At 39.3% G+C, this 24,763-nt stretch overlaps 1 protein-coding gene across 7 annotated transcripts in view; it reads right to left on the bottom strand.

Annotated features, from left to right (window-relative positions):
* Positions 1 to 24,763, bottom strand: part of Pcnx1 (pecanex 1) — a 150,317-nt gene that overhangs the window by 50,020 nt on the left and 75,534 nt on the right. For 3 of the 7 annotated variants that reach the window (XM_031356333.1, XM_031356335.1, XM_031356339.1), the window contains 5 exons: positions 21,233 to 21,417; positions 8,375 to 8,465; positions 6,957 to 7,014; positions 4,574 to 4,791; positions 1,306 to 1,459 (listed from right to left, as the gene is read on the bottom strand). In XM_031356333.1, the coding sequence (XP_031212193.1) occupies positions 1,306 to 1,459; positions 4,574 to 4,791; positions 6,957 to 7,014; positions 8,375 to 8,465; positions 21,233 to 21,417 (706 nt within the window). The remainder of the gene's footprint in view (positions 1 to 1,305; positions 1,460 to 4,573; positions 4,792 to 6,956; positions 7,015 to 8,374; positions 8,466 to 21,232; positions 21,418 to 24,763) is intronic. The other 4 variants (XM_031356337.1, XM_031356340.1, XM_031356336.1 and 1 more) reach the window with 3 other exon arrangements.

The raw sequence follows: 24,763 nt of genomic DNA, 5'->3' as shown, positions 1-24,763 counted from the left end.
TAAGAAGTAGCAATTTTAACATGTCCACCACATTTAATTAGAGACTTGATTACTGTTACCGAGGGAAAAAAATTTTTAAATGTTTCCCACTGCAAAAGCAAAGAGACCATGTCTGTCAGTATCTAACAGAACTAAAGCCTGCAACATGTGTGAAGCCTTCTCACCTAAATCAGGACATAACTCACATAATGGAGTGTTGACTACAGCAATAAAAGCTGCTTTCCTGGCAATAAAATAAACCAAGAGGAAGGCAGACAAGGCCCAAGGGAATCCTAGCAAAGTCAGCAACCCTCAAGTAAAGAAGCAACAACAAATGAGTTGTGTGAGAAGCAAGAGCCACCAGGGCTATATAGACACAGTGCAGCACTGAGGATGTGGAAATGGAGGACAGAATGAACAGATGTTAAATGATGACAGAGAATGGGGCTGGCAATTCAGAAACAGCAATAACCTACATGGTTTTCTTCAGACCATAACTAGCTATAAACATACGGAAAAAAAAAATCAAGCCAGCCGAGAGTATCAACAGAACTGAAGCAGCAGCTAGCGGGCTGGGGAGGGTTCCTTCCACACAGCAGCATGTCTAAGGGAAATAAGCTGGGCAGAGTCAGGCATGCTGACTAGAAGAAAGGGAACACCCTATTATCAGCCTGCACAGGCTTTAGGTACTTCAGTCAGACATTAAGTGATGTGGTGGATTCTCAATATTCTCTTTTTGATGTCTCCTAAGAATAAAAACTATCTCTACTTTTTGACAATACATTATCCACCAATGAAAAATTTAATAAATCTCATCCACAGAACAGAAGGCTCAAAGATGGGAAAAGAAAGCTTAATGCTGGTCAACTGAACCAAAATAAATCCAAAAATGCAAATTCTTATTTTTTAAAAGATCTATCTATCTATCTATCTATCTATCTATCTATCTATCTATCTAATGTATATGAATACACTATAGCTGTCTTCAGACACACCAGAAGAGGGCATCAGATCCCATTACAGATGGTTGTGAGCAACCACGTGGTTGCTGGGAATTGAACTCAGGACCTCTGGAAGAGCAGTCAGTGCTCTTAGCCGCTGAGCCATCTCTCCAGCTCCACAAATTTTTATTTTAACAAGTCTCTTTTAAAGAATTAGTTTTCAGTAAATTCAATTTACATACAATTAGTTTTTAAAGTTTACACCCTGCTTTGGACCCTACATAATCCAATGTAAACCTCCATGGAAGATAAACCTGAAAGTTATCATCTTGTGACAAATGGTGACTGGCCTTAAACACAGCATGGAAGGCAGAGACACTGGTACCTTGAGCAGTGAGTATTGGCAGCTGGCTATCACAAGGCAGAACTGGAAAACCCAGATGTCTCTGAAGAAGCCTTGGATGAGAAGGATGGATCCCAAAAAAGCCACAAGAATAGCCAGGACAACAGCTAATATATTCTCCAGGATCTCACGATTTCTGTAGATGGAAAATTAACAAGCAGGTCTATCATGAATACAAGTAGTTCATCAGGTTGAAAAGAGAAGGTATCTCTGTAAGGCCTGCTAGGGTGTACTTAGGATGTCTGGTTTGAAGAACATTCCAGATTATACAGGAGAAAAAACCCTATCATCTGTGGACACGATACAGCTGTCCTGTGACACTGTGACAGTGGAGTATCTTCTACATAGCTGTCCCATGATACCACAGAAATGGAGTACCATCTAACATAACTGTCTTATGATCTTATACCATCTTCTCTGTGAGATATGCTGTAAAATAAGTAGCCAATCTGGATGGCAAATAAAGTTGACATAGGAAAAAGGTTGAAAAGCAAAATCTCAGGGCTGGAGAGATGGCTCAGTGTTAAGAGCACTGGCTGCTCTTCCAGAGGATCCCGTTCAAATCCCAGCACCACATGGCAGCTCACAACCATCTGTAACTCCAGTTCCAGGGGATCCAACAACCTCACACACACATACATCCAGGAAAAACACCAAAGCACATAAAATAGAAAAATTATTCATAATATAAAAAGCAAAATCTCAAAAAAGGTTTATAGAAAATTTAAAATATCTGTTATTTCCTAAGATAAAGCTTGCAACAGAATTCTGATAGCAGATATTTCGTTTGCCATCTCATCCTCATCTGAAATCATACAACTCCTCACCTCCTAGGGCTGTTCACACACATAAGAGAAGCACATCTAAGAGCATCAGGTCTGCCCTGGTAAAGCTGCTGCGGCAGCCCCACACCCAGCACACTGACACTGTAGAAGAGGCAACAGGACGCCCACTCTACTTCAGACAGAAACAAGGAAGACTTTATATTGTGCCCAAAGCTAAGAATCTTTCTCATGACTTTCTTGTGAGTTTTACTCATAAAGTTGAAGAAATACTTGCTAAAACACCTTGGACTTAGGGAATATTAAGTGATACATGCATTGCATGTCTACTATATGAACCGTACATAACAAAAAATTTTATTTAATTAATACTACATTTATAGTCATTAGCCACCCTCCATTTATAAAACATCTCTGTAGTATTTAATAGTTTCAAGTCAGAAGCTGCTGGTGTTTTCATCTGCTCTCAGATGGTAGGTGCGTGGCCAGCCCTGACCCTCTTGCTGCTGCTCACTACCTCCTTGTAAGCTGAATGCATTCTCACTTTTGCAACATTTTCTGTTGATGAATCCAATTATTTTATTCATCCTGTTTTTTGTGCCACAGCTTGTAAGTTTTCTATAACCTTAGGACAAATCTTTTGTTCATGTATTTTGTTCTCTTACGTCCCATATTTATGCTTATGATTGACTGTGATTTAGTTTTTGTGATATGTATAGTATTTAAATAACACTTGGGCCTGGAACATTCTCTTAAAAAAGTTCCTAATGGTAATTGCCATTTATTTTGGTGGATCTATGTCTTTTAAGGCAGTTGTCCTTTTCATTTGTCTATTGTCAACTTAATGCCACAAAGCCGTTGATACTGTTCTTACTGCTCATTAATTTCCGAGGGATTTGTAGTGACATCAAGCCTCACAGTTCATCAGAGGTCTCTTCATCAGGGAGCTACAGGTCGCTCAATTTCACTGCTGTTCCTAAAGATGCAGCCTCTTGTCCCCTTGATTTTCTGTTTTCTTGCTATGTTCTTGCTTGTCTTTGGCTAGGATAAGGGCTTACTTGTCTAGTTTCCTTGTGCTGAAGTGAGCCAGAGATCTGAGGTCTTCCTCGCTGGACTTAAGCAAGCATGTGCCTTGGGCAGGTTCTTCACATTGCTTCTGCTTAGGTTATACTGGTTTCCTGACTGTGTTGATAACATTCATATAAAACACAGTTTCCACCATTATTTCGTCAAGTCTTGTCTCTTCTTGTTCCTCAACATGCACATTTTGGCTTGATTGCTCTTGCTACTGCTTCGCTCTACATGGCCCTTCTGATGTGCCTGCAACCACACTAATCTTTTCTACAAAGTTTTAACTACCACTCATCCCACCTAGCACAGTTTTTAATGGCAACATTGTAATATTCAACTCTGTAAGTTTGATTTGGGGTGCATTTTTCTATCTTTTATGTCTCCACTTAATTTTTCAAATAAAATCTGTACCGGCTCATAGTTCACATCCATACAAATTATAGGTTGGTCTTAATTTATTCCTTTTCCCTTTCTCACTCTGCATAGCTGAGTAGATGTCAGACGCCAGTCTTTACTTGTTGGGTGGTATGTAGTTCTGGACTTCTGTAATCTTGAATCTGTTATGCTTCCTTGTTCCCTTTGGGCCTGTGTTTATGACTTGTTTGGTAGGTAAGTAGTGTACAGGAGGCTAATGCTGTCACATGGTTAAAGTAAGGTCTTCCTAAGTAGACAGCTGTTCAGATGCATGAGCTAGTCATGGTCTGCTGAGCATAAAAAAGCCCGCTGCACATCTCCACTGCTCTTCCAACAGCTTCTATCCTATTCTGTACTATGGACTCCAGGACCCCCAGTTTTACCACTTTATCCCGAGATGTATACTTGAATTTTATGTTCTCCCTCCCTATGTCATAAGACTTAGGAACTCGAAACACACAGAGTTGTGGTGATTTAGGGTGCACACCATCAAGCCCTCAGGCTCACTTCCTTTTACTGAGTTATCTCCAAGGTTTTGTCTACCCATTTGTTTATAGTGAAGGTAAATCCAGTATTGTTCCTACTTGTTGACCGGAAGCAGCTACTGGTCAGCAAGTCTGTAATAACCAAATATGTCTACCACTAAGACACTAATGGTAAAGGACAGGATAACAGGCTTCCTCTTTCAACTCTTTACTTGGGATCATAGTACCTATAACCTTAAGATTATAAGACACTCCATAAACTCTTTTAAGAATCAACTCACATTAATAATAAAAACATATCCTTATGGAAAAGAACATTTAATGGGCTTAAGAGAATTAATGTTTAAAAGCTTTATTACTGTAAGTCTGCACTCAAGAAGATGAAAATAGAAAGCATTGTCCAACATGATTCTCAGATAAAAACATGAATAGCTAATTAGGAAGAATTCAGTTTAAGAATCTTACCTCTACATCTTTAAAACCATGCTCTGCTCTTACCTGTCAAACAGCGCCAACAGAGTGAGTCTGTCAAAGTTAACGCCAACCCACAACTGGGGCAGGATCCAGAAGCGGTAATAGTGCTTAACTTTTTGGGCAGCTTCTTCTGTGGGGCCATAAGAGGCCGCCAAGTCAGGGCTTAGGTCAATGTCCTGCTGTTCCAACAGATCTGTGTCAATGGTCAACAGTCTATTCAACCGAATCTGTGGGAGAGAAAGCTACAAACATGCTACAACTGAAAGGGTTAAATACTCTTGAGTTTCACAGCTTGTAAATTACATAAGCCACTAATTCTCTATTTTTCACAAGGAGTTCATTCCTTGTGAAAACTCCATGATGCCTAGGGTCTACACAAGGTGGCAACAGGAAGCAAAACAAAGCAAATTTTATCAACAGACCTTTAGGAAAGGTGTTAAAAGATGTTAATCCAGCTGGTGAGGCCAGCAAATGCCCTTGCTGTGGGTCACTGGGAGCCTCCTTCTTTTGTCATTAAGGTATGAAATGTACTGCCAATATAAATCTGAGCCCTTAGTTCTTACTTCCCCGCCAGTCTCATGGCAGGCATTTGTTTTGAAGCCCCTCTTTGTGATAGCAGGCTCCTCACCTGACACTTCACAGCACAGTACAAATTATTTCTTAACTTTAATTCTTCTATTCACTACCTCTACAGCTGCCCTTCTTTCTGTCAAATGCACTGGCCTCGCTGCAGCAGCACAGGGCAGCACACAGTCCTCTGCAGTCTCAGGTTCCTCTGCCAGAGAGTGGGAACAACAGTGCCATCGTCCTTCCACTCCTGCTTCTAGCAGGCAAGGTCTTTACTATTCAAAGACACGGAAGAGTCAAGAAAAATGGCTGGTCTTAATGGTTAAATACTGATTGATACTTCTCTAAACATTTTCATATCGTCTATCCTAGGTTTCACAATTCTAGCACTATGGATGTTTTGGCAAGACAGTCTTCGTTACAGGGGCTGTGCCAAATGCCACCGACCGCCTCTCAGCATCCCTCGTCCCTGTCTCCTGCTTACAGTGCATTCCTCTGTTGTGTCAAGACACGCTTTCAGATACAGCCAAATATCCACTGGCTGGAAACCACTGCTCGGTGCCTCTTCACACCTCCACTCTTAAAAGTCTGCTCACAAGTCACTTCAAGAAGCCACTAGACAGAACGCCTCAGACTAAAATCCATCCATGTCACCAACAAGAATTCGTCCATTTTATGCTTTCCAACTTAGATCACATGCATTGTCATAGCAAAAGCAGTGTTTTATTCTGACTCATACAACAGTCTCATATAACCATGTTGTACTCAGCTTTCTCTTAACACATACAGTAGTCAATAAGTGAGTTAACAGTCAACAGTTTAAAAACAACATCAAATCCTATTTCCACCGTGAAACTGACAATAGCACAATAATACACGGCTCGACAGGTTACAGCACTTGCTGCCAAGCCTGTGATCTCCTGGACCAACTCCCTTGAGTAGTGTCTGACCTCTATATGTGCACGTGTTCTCATGCACACACAGTCCACACACAAAATAAACAATTATAAAAACAGAGAAACACTCAAGAAGAAAAAGTAAGGCCCAACCAGATTAGACAATGGTACATGGTCCTTTTCAGACTGCAAAGTATAAAGCAGTCTTCTCCTCACACTTCTGCCTCACACACACATACAGGGCTAACTGAAGTCTGTGAGGGTGCAAGCAAGACCCATGGGGACAAAACAAAGGGGATTTTGTCAGTTCCCAACAAAAGCAACATTCTGTGATTTCATTAATTTGAGAGATTTTATGGGTAGCTATAAAAATGAACTTTTCAGATTGAATCTAAATATGTATCACATTATAAAAAATTAAGCCGGGCAGTTGTGGCACATGCCTTTAATCTCAGCAGTTGGGAGGCAGAGGCAGGTGGATTTCTGAGTTCGAGGCCAGCCTGGTCTACAGAGTGAGTTCGAGGACAGCCAGGGCTATACAGAGAAACCCTGTCTCGAAAAAGCCAAAAAATAAAAAATTAAAAATTAAAACAGGGTTGGTGAGATGGCTCAGTGGGTAAGAGCACTGATTGCTCTTCCAAAAGTCCTGAGTTCAAATCCCAGCAACCACATGGTAGCTTACAACCACCTGTAATGAGATCTTGACGCCTTCTTTGTGTGTGTCTGAAGATAGCTACAGTATACTTATGTATAATAATAAATAAGTCTTTGGGCCAGAGTGAGTAGGAATTGAGCGAGCAGGGCCGAATGGAGCAAGCAGAGGTCCTAAAATTCAATTCCCAACCACATGAAGGCTCACAACCATCTGTACAGCTACATTGTACTCATATACATAAAATAAAATAAATAAATCTTAAAAATAAATAAATAATGAAAACACTTACCATATCATGAGGATAAAATCGAACTGAGGTAGAACTTGATACATGAGAATCCGTATCACTAAAATAAAATGAAAAAGACTTTAGGAAGTAAATAGCTTGTCAAACAGTATTTTGTTTGTCTGATTGGTTTCTAAATCCAGCTAACAACTGGACAGTATTTATACTAGCTTCACTCTTCCAAGTAAATACCAAAGAGCAAATCTTTATTTCCCTAAGTCATGACCCAGAACCCTGTGTTATGTTAGCGCCTAAGCTCAGCCTGCCTCTCCAGCCAACTGGAATAGTACAGACAAAATAGACTTAATCTATGATACAAAACAGACTGACATGTACCAGTACAGTTGTTTGGATTTTAAAACTTAAGGCTCTACCACATTCACGAGGACTGCTCTCTGACTGAATTCTTTGGTGGTAACCCCTAGCCCCACTTTTCCATTATCATAGAATCAGCTAACTTTCCACATAGTAACTCCTGCTAGGGTGGACTCTAAGATAAGACTAGATCAGCAGTTAATCCGAGTAACTCTAAGTTCCACTGGCTTAAAAGGCACTAGAAAAATATGTGAACTGCCATAGTTACATTAACAGATACACATAGCCTATTGATGGAAGCCCTAAAATATGAGTCAAATGGCCAATGACAAAGTGAACTAATTAATCATGGATTTCAAAGCAACAGTGGCAACTAAATTAATATGGCTATTTTTTAGGAAAAAAATCAATATGCTTTATACTATGAAAGAGTATATTATTTAAATATCTAATTTATTTGCTTTCTCCTAAAAATTTTATTACCTTACAAATTCCTTCCTAAAAGGAAAAACAAAATTATTAAATGGAAGAAAAGAAACTTTTGAGTCTAAACTTCACTGTAGCTATTTTTTTTCTGTTAAGCTTTTTATATTATATAATATAAAGAGGACACTGGACATCTAGTTAATCTGGAACTGAGCAAACTCTATCCCAAAAGGTTTAATTAAAAATTTTACTTAATTTTTAAATACAGAATAACTTATACTTTAAAAAGAACATTTTCCCCCACAACAAAACAGAAAAATCAAAACAAAAAACACCCTTAATTCAGAAGAAATGAATGCATTATGGTAAGTATTAAACTTGATGTAAACATTTCCAAAATAACTTCTATCTCACATGGCAGCTTACAGTAACAATTCAATTGGAAAATGAGCAAGAGTGGACAGTATGTGCTCTTATAGCAAAGACAACTCATTTGAACAGGATATGTGTAGCCATTCCATGACATATACAATCTTTTAAAACATCACAGTATGCAATAGTAGTATGTATAGTGTTTTTATCCACTAGAGAAAAGTAAGTTTAAAAACAAGCGTCTACATCTCAAAAGTTAAACCTTAAACACGTGAGTCACACAGTAGGCCTGACATCTCCACACCTACCAGATATTAGATGCTCTTCTTGCTGCTGGTTCGAAATTCACAAGTGACATGTCACAACCACCCGTCTCATAGAGCGTAGACGAGAACTTGCCTAGGAAACGAACACGTTTTGACAAGAGTCATTAGGATAGCCAGGTCTCCTTTATGGCATACTAAACTTCCTAACGTTTTACATTACAGAACTCCTACAACTCATCTTAAAACCACAATCTCCATGCACTTGAGAACAACATGGGGTAAAATGGCAGCATATGTGATCAGTACTAAAAGGAGGAGTAAGTTGGATCCCTTTTTCTCCTCAACTTAGATAATCATACAGACGAATAATTTAATGTTCTGAAGCCACCTTGACATGAGAGGTCCTATGCAAAACTTCTTAAAGTTTGAGACAGTTCACGACAACAAAATGGTTATTTTTATTTTGTTCAGAAGAAATGAAAAGACAAAATGGCTCAAAGGAAGTTAATATTGGTGCTAATTAAACCACTTTTTAACATTACCAGTTATACAATGTTTCCACAGGAGTTATATAAACATTTGGGAGTGACAATTCTTACAACCAAATAGTTCTATAAAATCTAAAGGGATTAGAAATCAAATTAAGTAAACACATAAGAATTAAAACCTAGCTCTCGGAAGCTGCGCTCAATCCCATGCCTCTCCCCAGCAAGACCCAGCTGCAATGCCCTGTTACCTACAACGACAGCCGCAATGCCTCCTCCCACCTGACTGGGAGGAGGCAGTCTAGAATAGAATAGTGCTGCTCTGTATTTGAAAACAAAAGGAAAAGTAAATAAAATGAATAGAACGAGAAATAATAGCACAAAAGCCACTTGTCTTCAAACAAACTCCACTGTATAAAGTAGTTCCTACTAATGGGATTGTAAACCAGACCCCACTTGAAATCCTTCTTGAGCATGTACAGAGGCCTAACTATGATGGGGAGGGCACATAAATAAAGCAAGGTACATTTTTAAGAAGCCAGCAAGATAAGGTATACAATATGGCAACTACATGGTCTTTTCAAGGACTTGAGAATGTATGGGAGTTTGTTTGAGAAGCTGGAGTAAGTGAGGTTCTACAGTCTCTTACCTGGGCTGGCCTTGAACTCTCTGTCTAGTCAAGGATGACCTGGAATTTCTGATTTTCTCTTCCACACGTGTGTGCCTCTATACCCAGTTTACACAGTACTGGGGCTGTAACCCAGGGCTTTGTGCACACTAGACAAACACTGGACTAGACTCTGCTACTTCCTAATCCTAAACATGAACAATCTTTAAACAAGTGTTATCTAAAATTGCTTTCACAATTTCATATATACATGTATTATACACTGAGTTCTGATTACTGGCACTCAATATCAAGACTTTCAGAACATTTTAACTATAATTTAGTTTTTAACAGGATTCCATCCCAAATAGTAAACAAGACTGCTTTATTGCATTCTATTGGTCATGAGATAAAATATGTGAAACTTTACTTTACCATTGTACTGTCTATCAGGCTAACGTACTAAGATAAGTCAGATAGCCAGTTCTATGAAATTCATTTCAACAGTGACAGAGGAATAACTCCCCACGTGCTCAGTCAAGGGGCAATACAGTGACGATGACAAGTTCCAGTATTGTAACTATTAGAGCAAGCATAAAAAGAGAAAAATATTCAGTCCGTGTGCTATAGTTTCACTTTTGAAGGGTGAACTGTGAAGTATATGGATTTCCCAAATAGTTAAAAAACCATATTAGTGGCCACAAATGGGACGATAAAGTGGTCAATTTGCTTACTTCCTACTGGAAATTCCCTGAAGTATAGTAGCATGAATTGCAGAAATTGCTATTGGAAAAAAAGCAAATAAGCTCTGTGTGTCAAGTTCAACAGGAGGGGAACATCTACACTGTGTGTAATGCTCGACAGGAGGGGAACATCTACACTGTGTGTAATGCTCGACAGGAGGGGAACATCTACACTGTGTGTAATGCTCGACAGGAGGGGAACATCTACACTGTGTGTAATGCTCGACAGGAGGGGAACATCTACACTGTGTGTAATGCTCGACAGGAGGGGAACATCTACACTGTGTGTAATGCTCGACAGGAGGGGAACATCTACACTGTGTGTAATGCTCAACAGGAGGGGAACATCTACACTGGCCCAAGCCACAATGTGCATAGATTGCAGAATTCTGTTAATTTTGTACTTAAGAGTTCAAATCACTGCAGGACTTCCTGAATATCTAAGCTTTACATAGAATTCCAGTAAGGTGTTCTAGTCTCCACACATTTACAACAGTACCTCTGTATAAGCCTACCTCTGTCACTGGAAGACACTATCTTTTTAAGTTTCAAATGCAACTGTGAAGAACATGAACTCATTTTGTATGCTATCCTTTATGTGTAGGTATTTAATTTTTAAAATGTGGAAATGATTTCATTTTAAACATAAAGAATGTAAAATCAACTTTTCTAGAACTTGAAAATTTCAGCATTTTAGTACTTAAATGTGTTACTCTAGATGTATCTACATAAACCAATGATTTAAAAAGTAATGCCGTGTAGTTAGGAAGACAGATGTACGTAACAGGAAAGAAGGCCTGTTCTTCTTTTTAAAGGAATTTTGGCAGAAGGGGGGATACATGGGAGGGACGGGAAGGAGGAAATGGGAAGAACAAAATGATGTTACTGAATTTTAATTAAAAATAGAGTAACAAAATTTAGATATTTAAACAGAAACAAAAAAATGTCTTAGAAATAAAGCCACCAAGCAGGCATGCCTCCACAGTCCTGTGCTTCTGGAGAAACTTAGTGGATTTGCCTCCCCTCCAGAAAGTTTAGGACATGTTCAGGCTTTTAGAGTAACATGGTACACGTCACAGCAAATCATGGGAAGCGCATTCAAGAGCCTTACTGGCTTTCTGCACTGCAACACTCCCCTGCACTCTAGCTCTGCACAGCAACTGACAGCATGCTGCTAGTGCTTCACTTCGTTCACAAGATAAACACACAGGGAAAATGTACTAAAGATATATAGCTTAAGGTTTCAGTGAAAACTTATTAACATTTCAATGCATTAATTTGACAATCTAGCAAAGAAAAATTTATCCCCAAAACTAAAACAGAACTCTATACTACCAGTGTTCATAACAATTGAAATATTCAAATCCAAAAACTAAACTCAAAATGTTCCTATGACTCCATTTAACACAGCATTTTAAAACCGTCAAATTGTACAACTGGATATAAGCCAAGAGGAAAGCAAAGGATCCATGCAGCATGCCTTCTCCATTCCAACTATGACTATAAACAAATCAGGAATCTACTGCCTGTTCATAATTAACCATGTCTAAAAGGGTCAGTCATGAGTCAAGAAGAAAACCAAACAACTTATGACCAAACACTACAACAGGAATTTCTGATCTGTAAAAATGATATCTACAAGGCAATTTCTAAGAACAAAAGAAAAGTTAATGCATCTGGCACTTGTCATCAATGAACACTTAACAATTAATGCCAAAAAAACCCTCAATTTGTTAATCATATACCATTTTTTCTGGGTAGGAAAGTTTTACAGCAACCTTCGGGTAGAATGTGAGCCACAAACATCAGAGACCTAATGTCTAGGGACTAAAGTCAGCAATGGCAGAGCGGATGTTCTAACCAGCATTGGTACGACACTTCCAGACATGGGGCAGTAAGGGAACTCTCCAACTTCTTCCATCTGTAGGATGCTCCCACAAGCAGCACAGCACACGGAGCATTTCAAACCCAGACTCTGACCTTCAACCCCTCTGATACCCTTGCTGCTCCCTTCACATGCCTGCATGTTCTGGAAGGAGGAGGCTATGAGGGCAGATCTCTTTAATCCTCCAGGGACCAGCAGGCCAGTGGTGGCGCATGCCTTTAATCCCAGCACTTGGGATGTAGAGGCAGGTGGATCTCTTGAGTTCGAGGACAGCCTGGTCTACAGAGTGAGTTCCAGGACAACCAGAGCTATACAGAGAAACCTTGTCTCGAAAAAAACAAAAACAAAACAAAACAAAACAAAACAAAACCAAAACAAAACAAAAAAAATCCTCCAGGGACCAACAGCAAAAGAACTGTTTTATTTTCCTGGACCCTTCTCCTTAGATTTTAAGCCTACTCTTCCTTCTGGGGCTTCCAAGTCTAAGCCTGGTGTGGTGCCTAACTGGGGCCTCCTGCTTATAAAGTATTATGCTTAGGGCAGAAAAGGGCGTCAGGAGATGAGATACATGGAGGGCTGTAATCTAAGGGGTTTCAGCAGACTTTTGGAGAACCTCTCTAACGGCAAGTATCAACGTTTACTTCTGGCCCGTTAAGTCTCACACTCCTGCTCTCCACGACTATTACACCTTTAAGAGAAAAGGCTTTATGATCAGATCCGCCTTACTGGATGGCATCTCCTTATTACCATGAATGGTGACTCTTAAGTCTCCAAGGTAACCTGAGTTACCAGACAGTAACCCAGACAGAAATGACTCACTGTATTTCAGGCTAATGGACTTATTTCTCTCACACCAAGAGTCAGCAAATTTTCTCTATGAGGAACCAGATAATAAACACCTCAGGCTTTGTAGTCCTAATATGCTACTGTCAGAACACGGTCCAAGAACGGAGTTGTTCAAAGAGAATGCTGTGTGCTTATGGGAAACTCCAAGAAAACAAGACGAGAGTTTTGTGACCTCAGTTTCTTCAAACACACGGGGCGTGCTTTTCTGGCCCTCCAGATGCAGTAGATAGGAGCTTACAGTAGATCATTCACTACTAGTTATTGTTATTTGTTTATATTCCCTTAAGAAAAAACATGCTTTTGCCATGTGTGCGGCTTGCCTGTCATGTGCAGCTTGCCCTGGTGATTGTACACTTTATTCATGTGACTCCTCTTAACTCTGAGAGTATACATTGTCCGATGCTAAGAATAAAGTTGGCTACTGCATGAGACTTTAGTTTGCCTCATTTTCAGGCTCTTGTCCCAGGTCACACTGCCAACTAGAGCCGTAAACACTCTTATGATATAATGTTCAGGTCTGTCGTAGTATAAAGTCACTACAAAACACATTTTTCCTTATTTATTTACAAAATTAAGTGGCAAGCTGGACTAAGCCCACAGGTTATAGTCTGCTAACCTGTGCTATACCTAGACCCTGAGTCTCGGGCTTCTAAAACCTTCTAAACGTAATTCTTTTAAAAAAGTTTCGTTCTCAATTATGATGTATGTGTGTGTGTGTGTGTGTGTGTGCTCTGTGTGGGCTTCAATGCTTGAGTGAAGTGCTTGTGAAGGCCAGAACAGAAGAGGGCATCAGATCCCGAGACTGGAGGTGGAGCCAGCTATAAGCCACCACACGGTGCTGTAAACCAAACCAGCATGCTCTTTTCCAGGCCAACATCAATTTCCAGGTTATAGTTAAAAGTTTTCTAAGTTTCATTATTCAGAACCAGCCTATCCTCCTGGAAAGAGCCATGCTGTGACAGGGCTTTAGGAGTGTGACAAAGAGGGCAGATGTGAGAAGCCTGTTTAAAGGGGCCTGTGGAGGACACTGGACTGCATAGGGATCCACTGCTTGTCAGGAGAGACATCACTGACATGCTTTACTGAAAGGGCCCCCTGTGCTCAGTTCCAACTTGCCTCATTTCGTGGTTAAGGCTCCACTCTTGCTCCTTGATAACACAGGTCAGCTTAAGTTTGCAAGGGGCACACACAAGCTCAAACTGCTCTTGTGTCATCACCTACTCATGGGTTAGTTCAGAGGGGCAAGTACTCTGGTGGCATTTAGGACACGTAGAGTGGTCAAGTAAACTAAAAGGCAAGCTACATGATAGGAGAAAACACCTACAGCTTGACAAGTGAGTCACATTTAAATATCAAGAGACCCTTAACCCTAAACACTAAGAGGACCATCAACCTAGTTTTAAAAGATGAGACAAATACTGAGATATTTGAGGTATATGTATGCCTCCAAACAATCATGAGTCACAAGAGAACCCCACATTTTAGCCACAGTAAGATGCCACCAGGGTTAAATTATAAAGGCCAACAACAGCAGGACATTGGCAAGGACACAGAACTGATGTGTTGCTATTGGTGCTGCTAGTGGTGTGTGTGGTGTAGCCACAGGAGGACATCAAGTGTCTCTCACTAGCAACTAACCCCCCCAACCCTGTGACCCTCCTGTCTCTGCCTCACACAGTACTGGAGTTGCATGTGCATGGGGCACCATTTAGCTTTTTACGTGGGTGCTGGGATTTGAACTCAGGTCCTTGTGCTTACACAGCAAATGCTCTTACCCACCTAGTCATCTCCCTAGCTCTAATTTAAAAATAATAATTAGGGTTGAGATAGGTTCAATGGTAGTATTCAATGGCAGAACCCTTAGTTCAATCCCTAACATCACAAAGCAGAGAACCAGTTCAAATATTTGTGTACAATATCCATAAACTAGAAATTACCCAAGTACACATCAACAGGTACGTAGATAAGTCATACACAATATGCTCCCACAGTGCTATGAGTAGTTTCATGAACAAACCAATACAACAAGATGGACCCAAGAGATGCCTCATGGAGAACTCAGCTCAAGAGGCCACACACATGGCCCACTGCATCTGCTTCCAGAAGAGGGATGACTTCAGTGACAGAAAGCAGAGCAATGTCTGGGAATGCAGTGGGATATGTTGAGCAGGAAACTGCCAAAACACAATGGGGCACAATGGCTCATGCAGAGCCCAAGGGGCTACACACCTGGAGCTATCCCCTGTTTTTGCTTTATTACTGACAAAAGGCACCATCCCTTAGATTGACTATAGCCTGGAATGTTTTTATCATCAAATTCCAGGGCTCAAGTGACTTCCTATACTAGCCTCGTAAGTAGCCCAGACTACAGGTGCCAGCAGCCCATGTAAACTTGTTTTTTAAAAGCTTGATTAGCTTAATGCTAACCGTTTCCCCCGCCCCCCAGGTCAAAAAGAAAAGAAAAAGAAAAATGGGACACACTTTAACTCTTCTTTTACAAAGCTACTTAGAACAAGTAAGGATTAAAGGCATTGGCACTTAGGAAGTGTCAGCCTGTTCCTGTCTGCACAGTACCTAGCATGGTACTACATGGAGCTGGTGGATGCCAAATGTATGTGTAAGCGTGTCTCGGAACACACTGTACTGGAGTAAATGAGCAGCTTCCACAGCAGTCCCTGCAGAGGTGGTCGGACTGACCTAGGAATGACATCATCTTCTATCTGGAGATAGCATTCTTGTAGCAACTTAGTACAGAACTGCTCTGGCTTTATGACAGTGCACTAAGTTACTTTCCTTTGAAAGGTCATGCAATAATGCATTGTTTTAAGTTGCAAGGTAAATTGCAAAACCCAAGTTTTAGAAAAATGTCAGAAATCAAGATTAATTTTATGCAAAGGATATATACCATGATTCTATATTGCACACTACCTAATGTAACATTTCATCACAGGCCTTTGATGTTTAAGATCCTGTAGATGTCGGGCACCAGTCTCCAGCTTCACAGTCCCTCAAAACCATTTTTCACAGCACTAGAAAGTTTGTGTTCATATTGAAAATGCATTTGCAACCTCTCAATCATCCACAGTAAAATAAGATGTTTTTATAAAGAGGAGGGTATGTCAGAAGAACGTAGAGTAGCAAATTCCCACGGGCAGAAGAGTGAAGGACTGTACTGGGTCACACATGGGAATCTTCTGAAGAGGACAGAAATGTTCTAGTTCTCTCTCACCTACAGAACACCATCTGAGAAAACTCACTGAATTGATTGTACATGTTAAATGGATGAAGTTTACTGTATCCATATAATATATTCATAAAACTGAGGGAAATTTAGTCTTTTAAAAACTAAGACTACACAGGTGAGTCTGCACAGATGGATGAGTGTGGAAGTGTATAGTCAGTGAAACTCGCACATGACCCTGCCCAGACAATGGGAACGGCACAGGGTTCGCTGTTCTGCTATTTCACTTTCTAAAACCCCTAGAAGATTCAGAGTACGAACAGTGGGGACTGTTGCCAACGCCCCTAAGATATTCAGTGCTGAGAGCACTTCTGTTCCTTCAAACAGATCTGATATACACTGTGGCCCAAGACATACGGATCAGTTTCCTCACACTCACTGTTCTGAAACTGTTCCTTTCTTAACTAGCTTCTCACTGTCTATAGAGCAGACTTATGGGCTGCGCACAGTCCAGTAGATAAAAAGTGCTTGCTGAACAAGCATGTAGACTTAAGGTCAGATCCCCAGCACCCATGTAAAACTGGGACATGATGGTATGTACCTGTGATCCCAGGGAGAAGTAGTGACAGGAGGATGGGGCGCAAGCAGGGCTTCTTTGGCCAGTCAGTCTAGCCAAACCATGACCTCCTGTCAAAGTGAGAGAACCTATCTCAAAACTACAGTGGAAAATGATAGAATCCTATGATGATCTCATGCCTCTACATGCATATGCAACTATGCACCCACACCCACCAATACAGATTGACTGAGTTCTGAATATTATTAACTTCTATAAGACATTTTATGTGGGCTGGAGAGATGGCTCAGTGGGTAAGAGCACTGACTGCTCTTCCGAAGGTCCTGAGTTCAAGTCCCAGCAACCACATGGTGGCTTGCAACCATCCGTAATGAGATCTGACGCCCTCTTCTGGTGCATCAGCTACCAGTCAGCTACAGTATACTCATGTATAATAATAAATAAATCTTAAAAAAAAAAGACATTTTATGTGTCTGGACATTTTGCTCACATGTATGCATGTATGCCTCATGCCGTAGGATGCCAGGAGAGGCACTGGGCCCCCTAGAATTGAAGTTATAGGTGGTTGAGAACCACCAGTAGTGCTGGGAATTGAACTTGAGTCCTCTGGAAGAGCAGCCAGTGCTCATAATGGCTAAGCCATCTCAGAAGCCTCTACTGTATCAACTCTTATGATTTATGACTTGGATTATGTGAGCTGTAGGTGGCTCTCTCGTAATGGGCACTTCAAAGGTCTTTTTATAATTTTTCAAAATTATGAACAGTACCAAGTGACTAAGTGAATTAAAATTCATATATATAAAATCTGGAGATGCAAATACACGGACATTTTGGGTAACCTGTCCTACAAAAATGACTTCCTGTTTAGTCACCCCCTTCTCCAAGCTCTGCCATGGACACTACACTGTCAACAGATGAAAGACATTCTCAAGTTTGTTTTTTATTTCCAATTCTAAGAATCCTGAGCAAGCTTCAGATTTGACATTTCTTCTTAAAAATGTATTTTGTTAGCAGGGCGATGGTAGTGCACGCCTTTAATCCCAGCACTTGGGAGGCAGAGACAGGCAGATTTCTGAGTTTGAGGCCAGCCTGGTCTACAGAGTGAGTTCCAGGACAGCCAAATACATAGAGGAACCCTGTTTTGAAAAACCAAAAAAATAAAACAAAACAAAACAAAAGGATGTTTAACATTAGAGAGCAGATCATCTGGTCCTGCATGTTCATGGCTTCTTTACAACATGTTTGTAAGAGACAGCCCTTGGATCTTCTGTCAAATTTCTGGAGCAATTCAGTTACCCAAAACTGTGTAAAATAATATTCTGTAGCTTTTCTATGGTAACAATGATAACTTCTAAATTCTATCTAGGAAATAAAAGGTTAGATGACTTTCTTGTCCCCAGTCTACCAGATAAAATATAAAGAACATTTGAGCTCTCCTTACTAGAGTAATTAAGAGCAAGAGACAAAGCTACAGGGATGTTCACTGTCCTTGACTGATTTCCACTCCGATTCTAATCCTGAAGAATTAACCACTGCTGTACACACAGGCTCATGTAAAGAGACTCCAGTAAAGTGTTTATTACAATAGGAAGTATGAAGAGACATCTTAACGAGCTTATTGAGCAGATTAAATGAATTATAACCTAGTGTTACTTTATTAACCAGTATTAACAATGGTCATTTATCTAGCAAACACAATAATGCCAAACCATGGCACATTTAATACACACAATCCTTCACTAAGCCTGGGAGGTGGCATTAGTGTTGCCTCCTTTGATAAACGAGGGAACGGATGTATAGGGAGAGGAAACAGCCTGCCCAAGGTCACCAGGGTCACACAGCTTGGAAGAGGCAAAGCATGGAAGACCAACACTTCTGGCCTCAACACCTCTGGCCTCAACACCTCTGGCCTCAACAGTCACTTGTACTGATGCACACATACCTGCATACAGAGTCACACATATACATACTTAAAAATGAAATAAATCTTTAAAGTGATGTTATGTTCACAATGTATCCAGCAACAATTACATCATTTGAACCCTTAAAGCATTTTACTAACCTTGCACAGAATGAATTCTATAAGGCAATATCACAAATTTCTCCTTTAAGTTATATTGCTTATGATTCAGTTTCTAAAATTATTAACAATTATGCATGCTAAATAATTTGTATGAATATATGGATATGTATATATTTATGTATACATGCATGTCTTATTGTACATAAGTACATATTATTGCATGTAAAAATCATATGGGAAAACTTTTTCAATAAAACTAACTAAATCTGAAAAAAAGCAAACCTTTGTAAATAGATCATATTTTAGGGAACATTTTACCTTTTCTCTTTGTTAACACTTTTATTGTGTGTGTACATGTGTGCATTTTATACGAGGAGTCAGTTCTATTTGTGGGTGCCAGGACTGCCAGCTGTGACAGGAAGCATCTTTACCAGCTGAGCCATCTCACAAGCCCCACTTGGTTTCTACTCTAGCAATGAATTCTTATTCGGAAAAATTATCAATACTTTGTTTAATTTTATGCTTGGTCTGTTAGTCTAAAACTCTGAAACAGTTCAAAATGAAGCTCGCTACTCTAGCTAATCCACTGTCACAGAGCCAACGGGCAATTCTATGTGATCGGTACGTTATGCTTGCAGATTCACAAACCCTCTGTGACCAGGAATCTTGGGCTACATCGTGAATGGAATCATATTATAACATAATGGATTATGTCTGCATCTAAAACCTGCCAACTGAAACCAATAAAGTAGTAAGGATATATGTGGAGTGCTGAGGTCGTGTGTGCAAACCTTGCCTAGCTTTTTTCTCGGTCACCGAGGATCCAAAGCCAAGCCCTCAGCTTGTGCAGTGCGGCTTTGCAGTGCACTGCACTGCACTGCACCCACTTAATCAATGGTCCCAGCCTGTGCATTTGGATTCCTATTTCTCCGTATGACCCAGGTTTCCTGTGCTCACATTCACAGTGCTTTTAAATTAATCTAATAAAGAAAATCTTGCTATTAAGTAAGACTCACTTGAAAGCATTTACTCTAAGTAGAATTGAATTCTACTTTATTTTTACTCAAGTATTTTCCTTAAGAGACTTTCTTACCTCTCAAATGACAAACTCCGAAGGAAAAGCTTCTGCACTTAAAAGTGTTGTACTTTTTTCTCACTGCACTTAGGAACCGCCTGCTACACATGGCAGTGCTCTACTGTCTCACATGGTCGTTTTGCAGTTTCTGAAGTTCTGCAGTTCACTTTTACCTATCTATTAACACCACTCTATGGTCCCAAGTTTTGCAAAATGGAAAGGAAGTCAATGAGTAAATAGCATATCAAGTTCTAGTAAACCTAATTTTGACTCCTCATTGCCATATATTCCTCCAACTAACATATAAACCGGACAGTCACCTTTATAAGAGAAAAGCCCACGTAACAGGGATCAATAAGATCAGAATGAATCAAGGCTTTCAAGTGAGTCTTACTTAAGAACAAGACTTTCTTTATTAACTTAAACCACTATGAATTTGAGCACAGGAACCAAGTACATGGGCTGGGAACATGGATTCAGTCAGTAGATAGTTTTACTACACAAGTTGAGGACTTAGCATTGGATCCTCAGTGCCCAAGAAAAAAAGCCAGGTAAGGTTGTTTGCACATACAACCTCAGAGCTGGGGAGGGAGGGAACACACAGGTCCCTAGAATTCCCTGGCCATCTAGTATGGACACATCAGCATCAGTTCAGTGAGAGACTGTGCCTTGAAAAATAAACCACCTAGTGTCTTCCTCTGGCTTCTACAGATAAGTGCATATGCACATGGTGGGTGAATACACTAGCACATATGCATGCACACAAGTACACACACATACATACACATCTACATAAAGAAATAGATTTTGACGTAGCATAACATGCTAATGCACAAAGCATGTCTTCAGGTAAATTTGCTACTACTGAATTTAAAATATGCCGCATTTCTAAAAATTAACTTAAATAATTTATGAGTATATTTAAAGATATCTTAATAGATAATGAAATAATTTTATAAAGTTATCAGTCACAAGTAGAGCCATGCTGTCCTGAGAATATTACATTTAGTATTATAATAAATCCTATGACAAGAGATGGACATATTGCAAAATGCAGGGTACTTCACAACAATAACCCTATTAGAGAGCATTCCTGTGCATAAAATACTCAAATAAATTTTAAAAATTAAGATTGTCTCAAAAACCACCTGAAAATTCATAATTTCCCACATGGTATTTCCTGGGAATAATAGAAACATCCAAATTATTATAAGAGAATATTAGTTCTAAGGATCGGTTATTAGCACATTAGCCACTATTAGTAGTAGATATGCTCAAAATAAAAAATACAATAAAAATAAAAAGAAATACAGAAAAAAAAAAGTCATTCTCTTAAACTCAGGGCAAACAAACCAAATAAAACTGCCCTGATGCATAGCTCTAAAATAAAGCCATCTCAGAAAAGAAAAGCAATCACTGTTACCCATTCGCTGCCAATTACAAGTTTCCAACCACCGAGATTACATCAGGCTGCATACCAAGTTCATCGTGCAAACTGCTACCGCCTACAGCAGATGCATGGTCATGTGAGGCGTCTAAGTGGACACTCCCTTTTCTCACCAGCAAGGAGGCACTAGCACTGAGCACTGCAGCCTGGGATGGGGGGCGGGACTGGACTTTGACCTGGGCTGTGGACTGCTGGCCTTGCTGACCATCTTGAAGGCTAGGAGAGAACATGGATTGGGGAGACATTACAGGGAAGAAAAGAGAAAACAACAGCTAGAGTGAAAGCAATACAGAACACTGATTTCAAAATGACACTGTTCAAATCACCTAAGAGCCACTGAGAAGCTCTGTGCAGTTACAGTTTACACTTGTTCTAATCCGTACCCATCTGAGTCATAGAGGAAAGCAGGAGATACTCAATATAGAGTTAACTGTCAATCTATAACTTCCTTCCAGCTCAAACAGACTAGATTCTAGAGTGAAGAAGAGAGCAAGGAGTTCCGAGTACGTTCAGGCAACATGGCTTGGTGCTGGGCTCCAACAGGTAAAATTTACCTTGTAATAATTCGCCACTTTCCCTCTAATGTTCTAAGATCTCACGTTCAGATACATAAAAAAACAGTTTCTACACATGTGAAAACCAAAGAATCTCTGTCAAACACAGCCAAAATACAAAAAAATACCACAATCTACTGCAAAAGAACCAAAAGACATGACTCAACTGAGTGAGACACAACTTTATAGATAAAGTACTAATTATAACAGCTGCTATATTCTAAAGTAAGGCTGCATGTGTTACATAAAAACATGTTCTCATCACCAATGTTACATTCTTTTCCAGCCCATATTGTAATCTCATTAAAAGGAATTCATTATTTTAGAAAATCTTAACAACTGGGAAACCTTAATTTCCCAAAGATATTCTAATAGTTTTATAAATTTTAAAAATTAGTGTTTTGTTAATATAAATTTATTTCATCATTTATAAAACTAATTTTTCTATATTATTTACTCATTTACTTTTATGATTACTTAAGATTCTATGAACTTCATTATTAGCATTATTAATAAAAGATTTACTCTAATTTAAGCTGATGAAATTCCTGAAATGTTTTAACTGTCATACATCATTCTGCACAGGATGGCCCAGCAATATTTCACTCTGTGAATGTAAGTGTACTCTGAGTAATTCCAGATGCTGTCACTAACACAGCCAGGCACTAGAACAAGAAGAACACTGCCCAGGGTGGCCTTGCTTAGCTTACCGTTTCCAACAATATTATTTTCTACTAAGACTATGACCCTTGAATCCACTGCAATCAAAGCCCTAGATACTGGTGACTGACAGTACTGCTGACTGGCTACGGCAACTACTCTGACAGCCCATCCATCCCTGGAATCTTTAAATTTTACTTCTTCACTCGTGCCAACTGTATTTCAAGTACAGTAACCACACATCACAGGTAGTAGTCACCAAAGTAGTCAGCTGCTAATAATGACTGCTTGGCATATAGAAGCACAGCATGTATTACAGAACAGTTATCCCACCACAAAAGGCCGACATTAGCATGTATTCTGCAGGGCTGACTCAGAGCCACTGACAAGTGCACGTTCTAACAAGAGAACCTGCACGTTCTGATTGTTGTTCACACTGGCATTAGCCACTTAGCAATTTCCTTAGACTATTTTCCCAGCAGCTATTAGTCAAAGGAGGGTCATGAGAGACTGGTAATGCAGCTCAGTGGCAAAGCCTTTGCCTACATGTGTCAAACCATGGATTCATCTCCAGCACTACAAATTAAAAAAAAAAAAAAAAAAAAGACAATCTTGTTAATTAAACAGCTTTTATTTTCCATTTATGGCTGATGTGTCCCTCTTCATCAGAAGCAATCTAAACTTACTTAAAGTCTTAAGAAAGATCACATCAAAACTAGTCACATTTTAATGTGAACAGATCTGAGAATATCCTAGTCATCAAACTACCAATCCATAATGCCTATCCAAATATACACAATGTTTTCAAAATACTAAGCACTGCATAAAAAGTCAACTCCCAAATAAATGAAGGAAATTAGTCAAAATCTATTATTGTAGCTACGGAGTCTTAAACACTTAAAGACAGTAATAAACATTTATACTCCTTACTTCCTACTTTCAAAACCTTCATCAGCAACAGGAAAGGTTAGCTTTTAGCATAAATAGCCAAGAATCACATCCCCAAAGGGTTATACTAACTAGGCTAACAGGCACGAGTATGATGTAAATATAACTTTTTTCTCTTTCTTTTTTCTTTTTCTTTTTTCTTTTTTTAGAGTAGAAAATATTTTATCACACAGTAAAAGGAAATCTATGTCTGTCATTATGGGCTGGTAAGCAAGCATACTGATAAAACATTCCCAATTTAAATGACAGGCATACAGCTGGTCTTGGCCATCTCCTCATCTACACACCAATATGATACCTGGCAATTCTACCTCACATTGTCACTTACGTTAGTGTCTCTCCAACTAAAATATAAATTCTAAGAGTATCAATCCATTATGCCAAAGAATATACAGGTTCCAGAGAAAAAATATGTCCTGAGTATTAAAAAAAAAAAAAAATGATGCATTCATCTGAACACAAAATGACCCCATGGATTTCTAACCATGTGTTCTCAAAAATGACTGTGACCTCATTTTATTATAGACCTTCTAATCTCAAATTTTTTAAAAGATTTATTTATTTATTATATGTAAATACACTGTAGCTGTCTTCAGACACTCCAGAAGAGGGTGAGCCACCATGTGGTTGCTGGGATTTGAACTCAGGACCTTCAAAAGAGCAGTGAGTGCTCTTACCCACTGAGCCATCTCTCCAGCCCTAATCTCATATTTTAAATGAAGGTACAGATACACTAAAGCCAGAGTTGCTCTTTACCAAAATAAGATGATTTCCTTCTATCCCAATCTACCAAGCACTCAAAAATATGACTTAGGGTAATAAATATCAAACTCTTTATATTATAAGGAATTTTTAATATTTATTTTTACTTTAGCTCTAGTCACTAAGAATAATTAACTAGAGCCTATATAACCTACCTACAAAGCTAACTTAATTAAAAAAATGTTAAATAATTCTTAAGGAGCTTATTATAATAAGATTTGAATAAGCATGCAAACTCTCTTTGTAAGAAAGTTGCTCATTTAATCCTGACTCTCATACACACACATTTTATCACATGCCTTTGGGGCAGTTAAGTTACTCACCAACATTTACAATAAATAACCTATTATGGTCTCTTTTTCTGAAGTTTTGGTTTCTTTGATTCTATTTACTTACAGTCAACATCAATCTGAAAACATTTAGTTGAAAATTTCAGAAGTAAACAATCATACTTTTTAATGCTTTAATATAGTTTATCATTGCTCTATTTTATTAGTAGTTATTGTTGTTGATTTCTTGCTGTGCTGAATTTATAGATTACACTGTACCATAAGAATGAATCAAAACAGGGAGGGGGTGGGGGTGGGGGGAAATACTACACATACACAGTTCTATCTTAGCCATGGTTTCAAGATGTG

The sequence above is a fragment of the Mastomys coucha genome, unplaced genomic scaffold (genome assembly GCF_008632895.1).
Source record: "Mastomys coucha isolate ucsf_1 unplaced genomic scaffold, UCSF_Mcou_1 pScaffold6, whole genome shotgun sequence".
Taxonomy (NCBI): Eukaryota; Metazoa; Chordata; class Mammalia; order Rodentia; family Muridae; genus Mastomys; species Mastomys coucha.
Note: the sequence above shows the minus strand (reverse complement) of the source record. Positions and strands in the feature narration are given on the sequence as shown.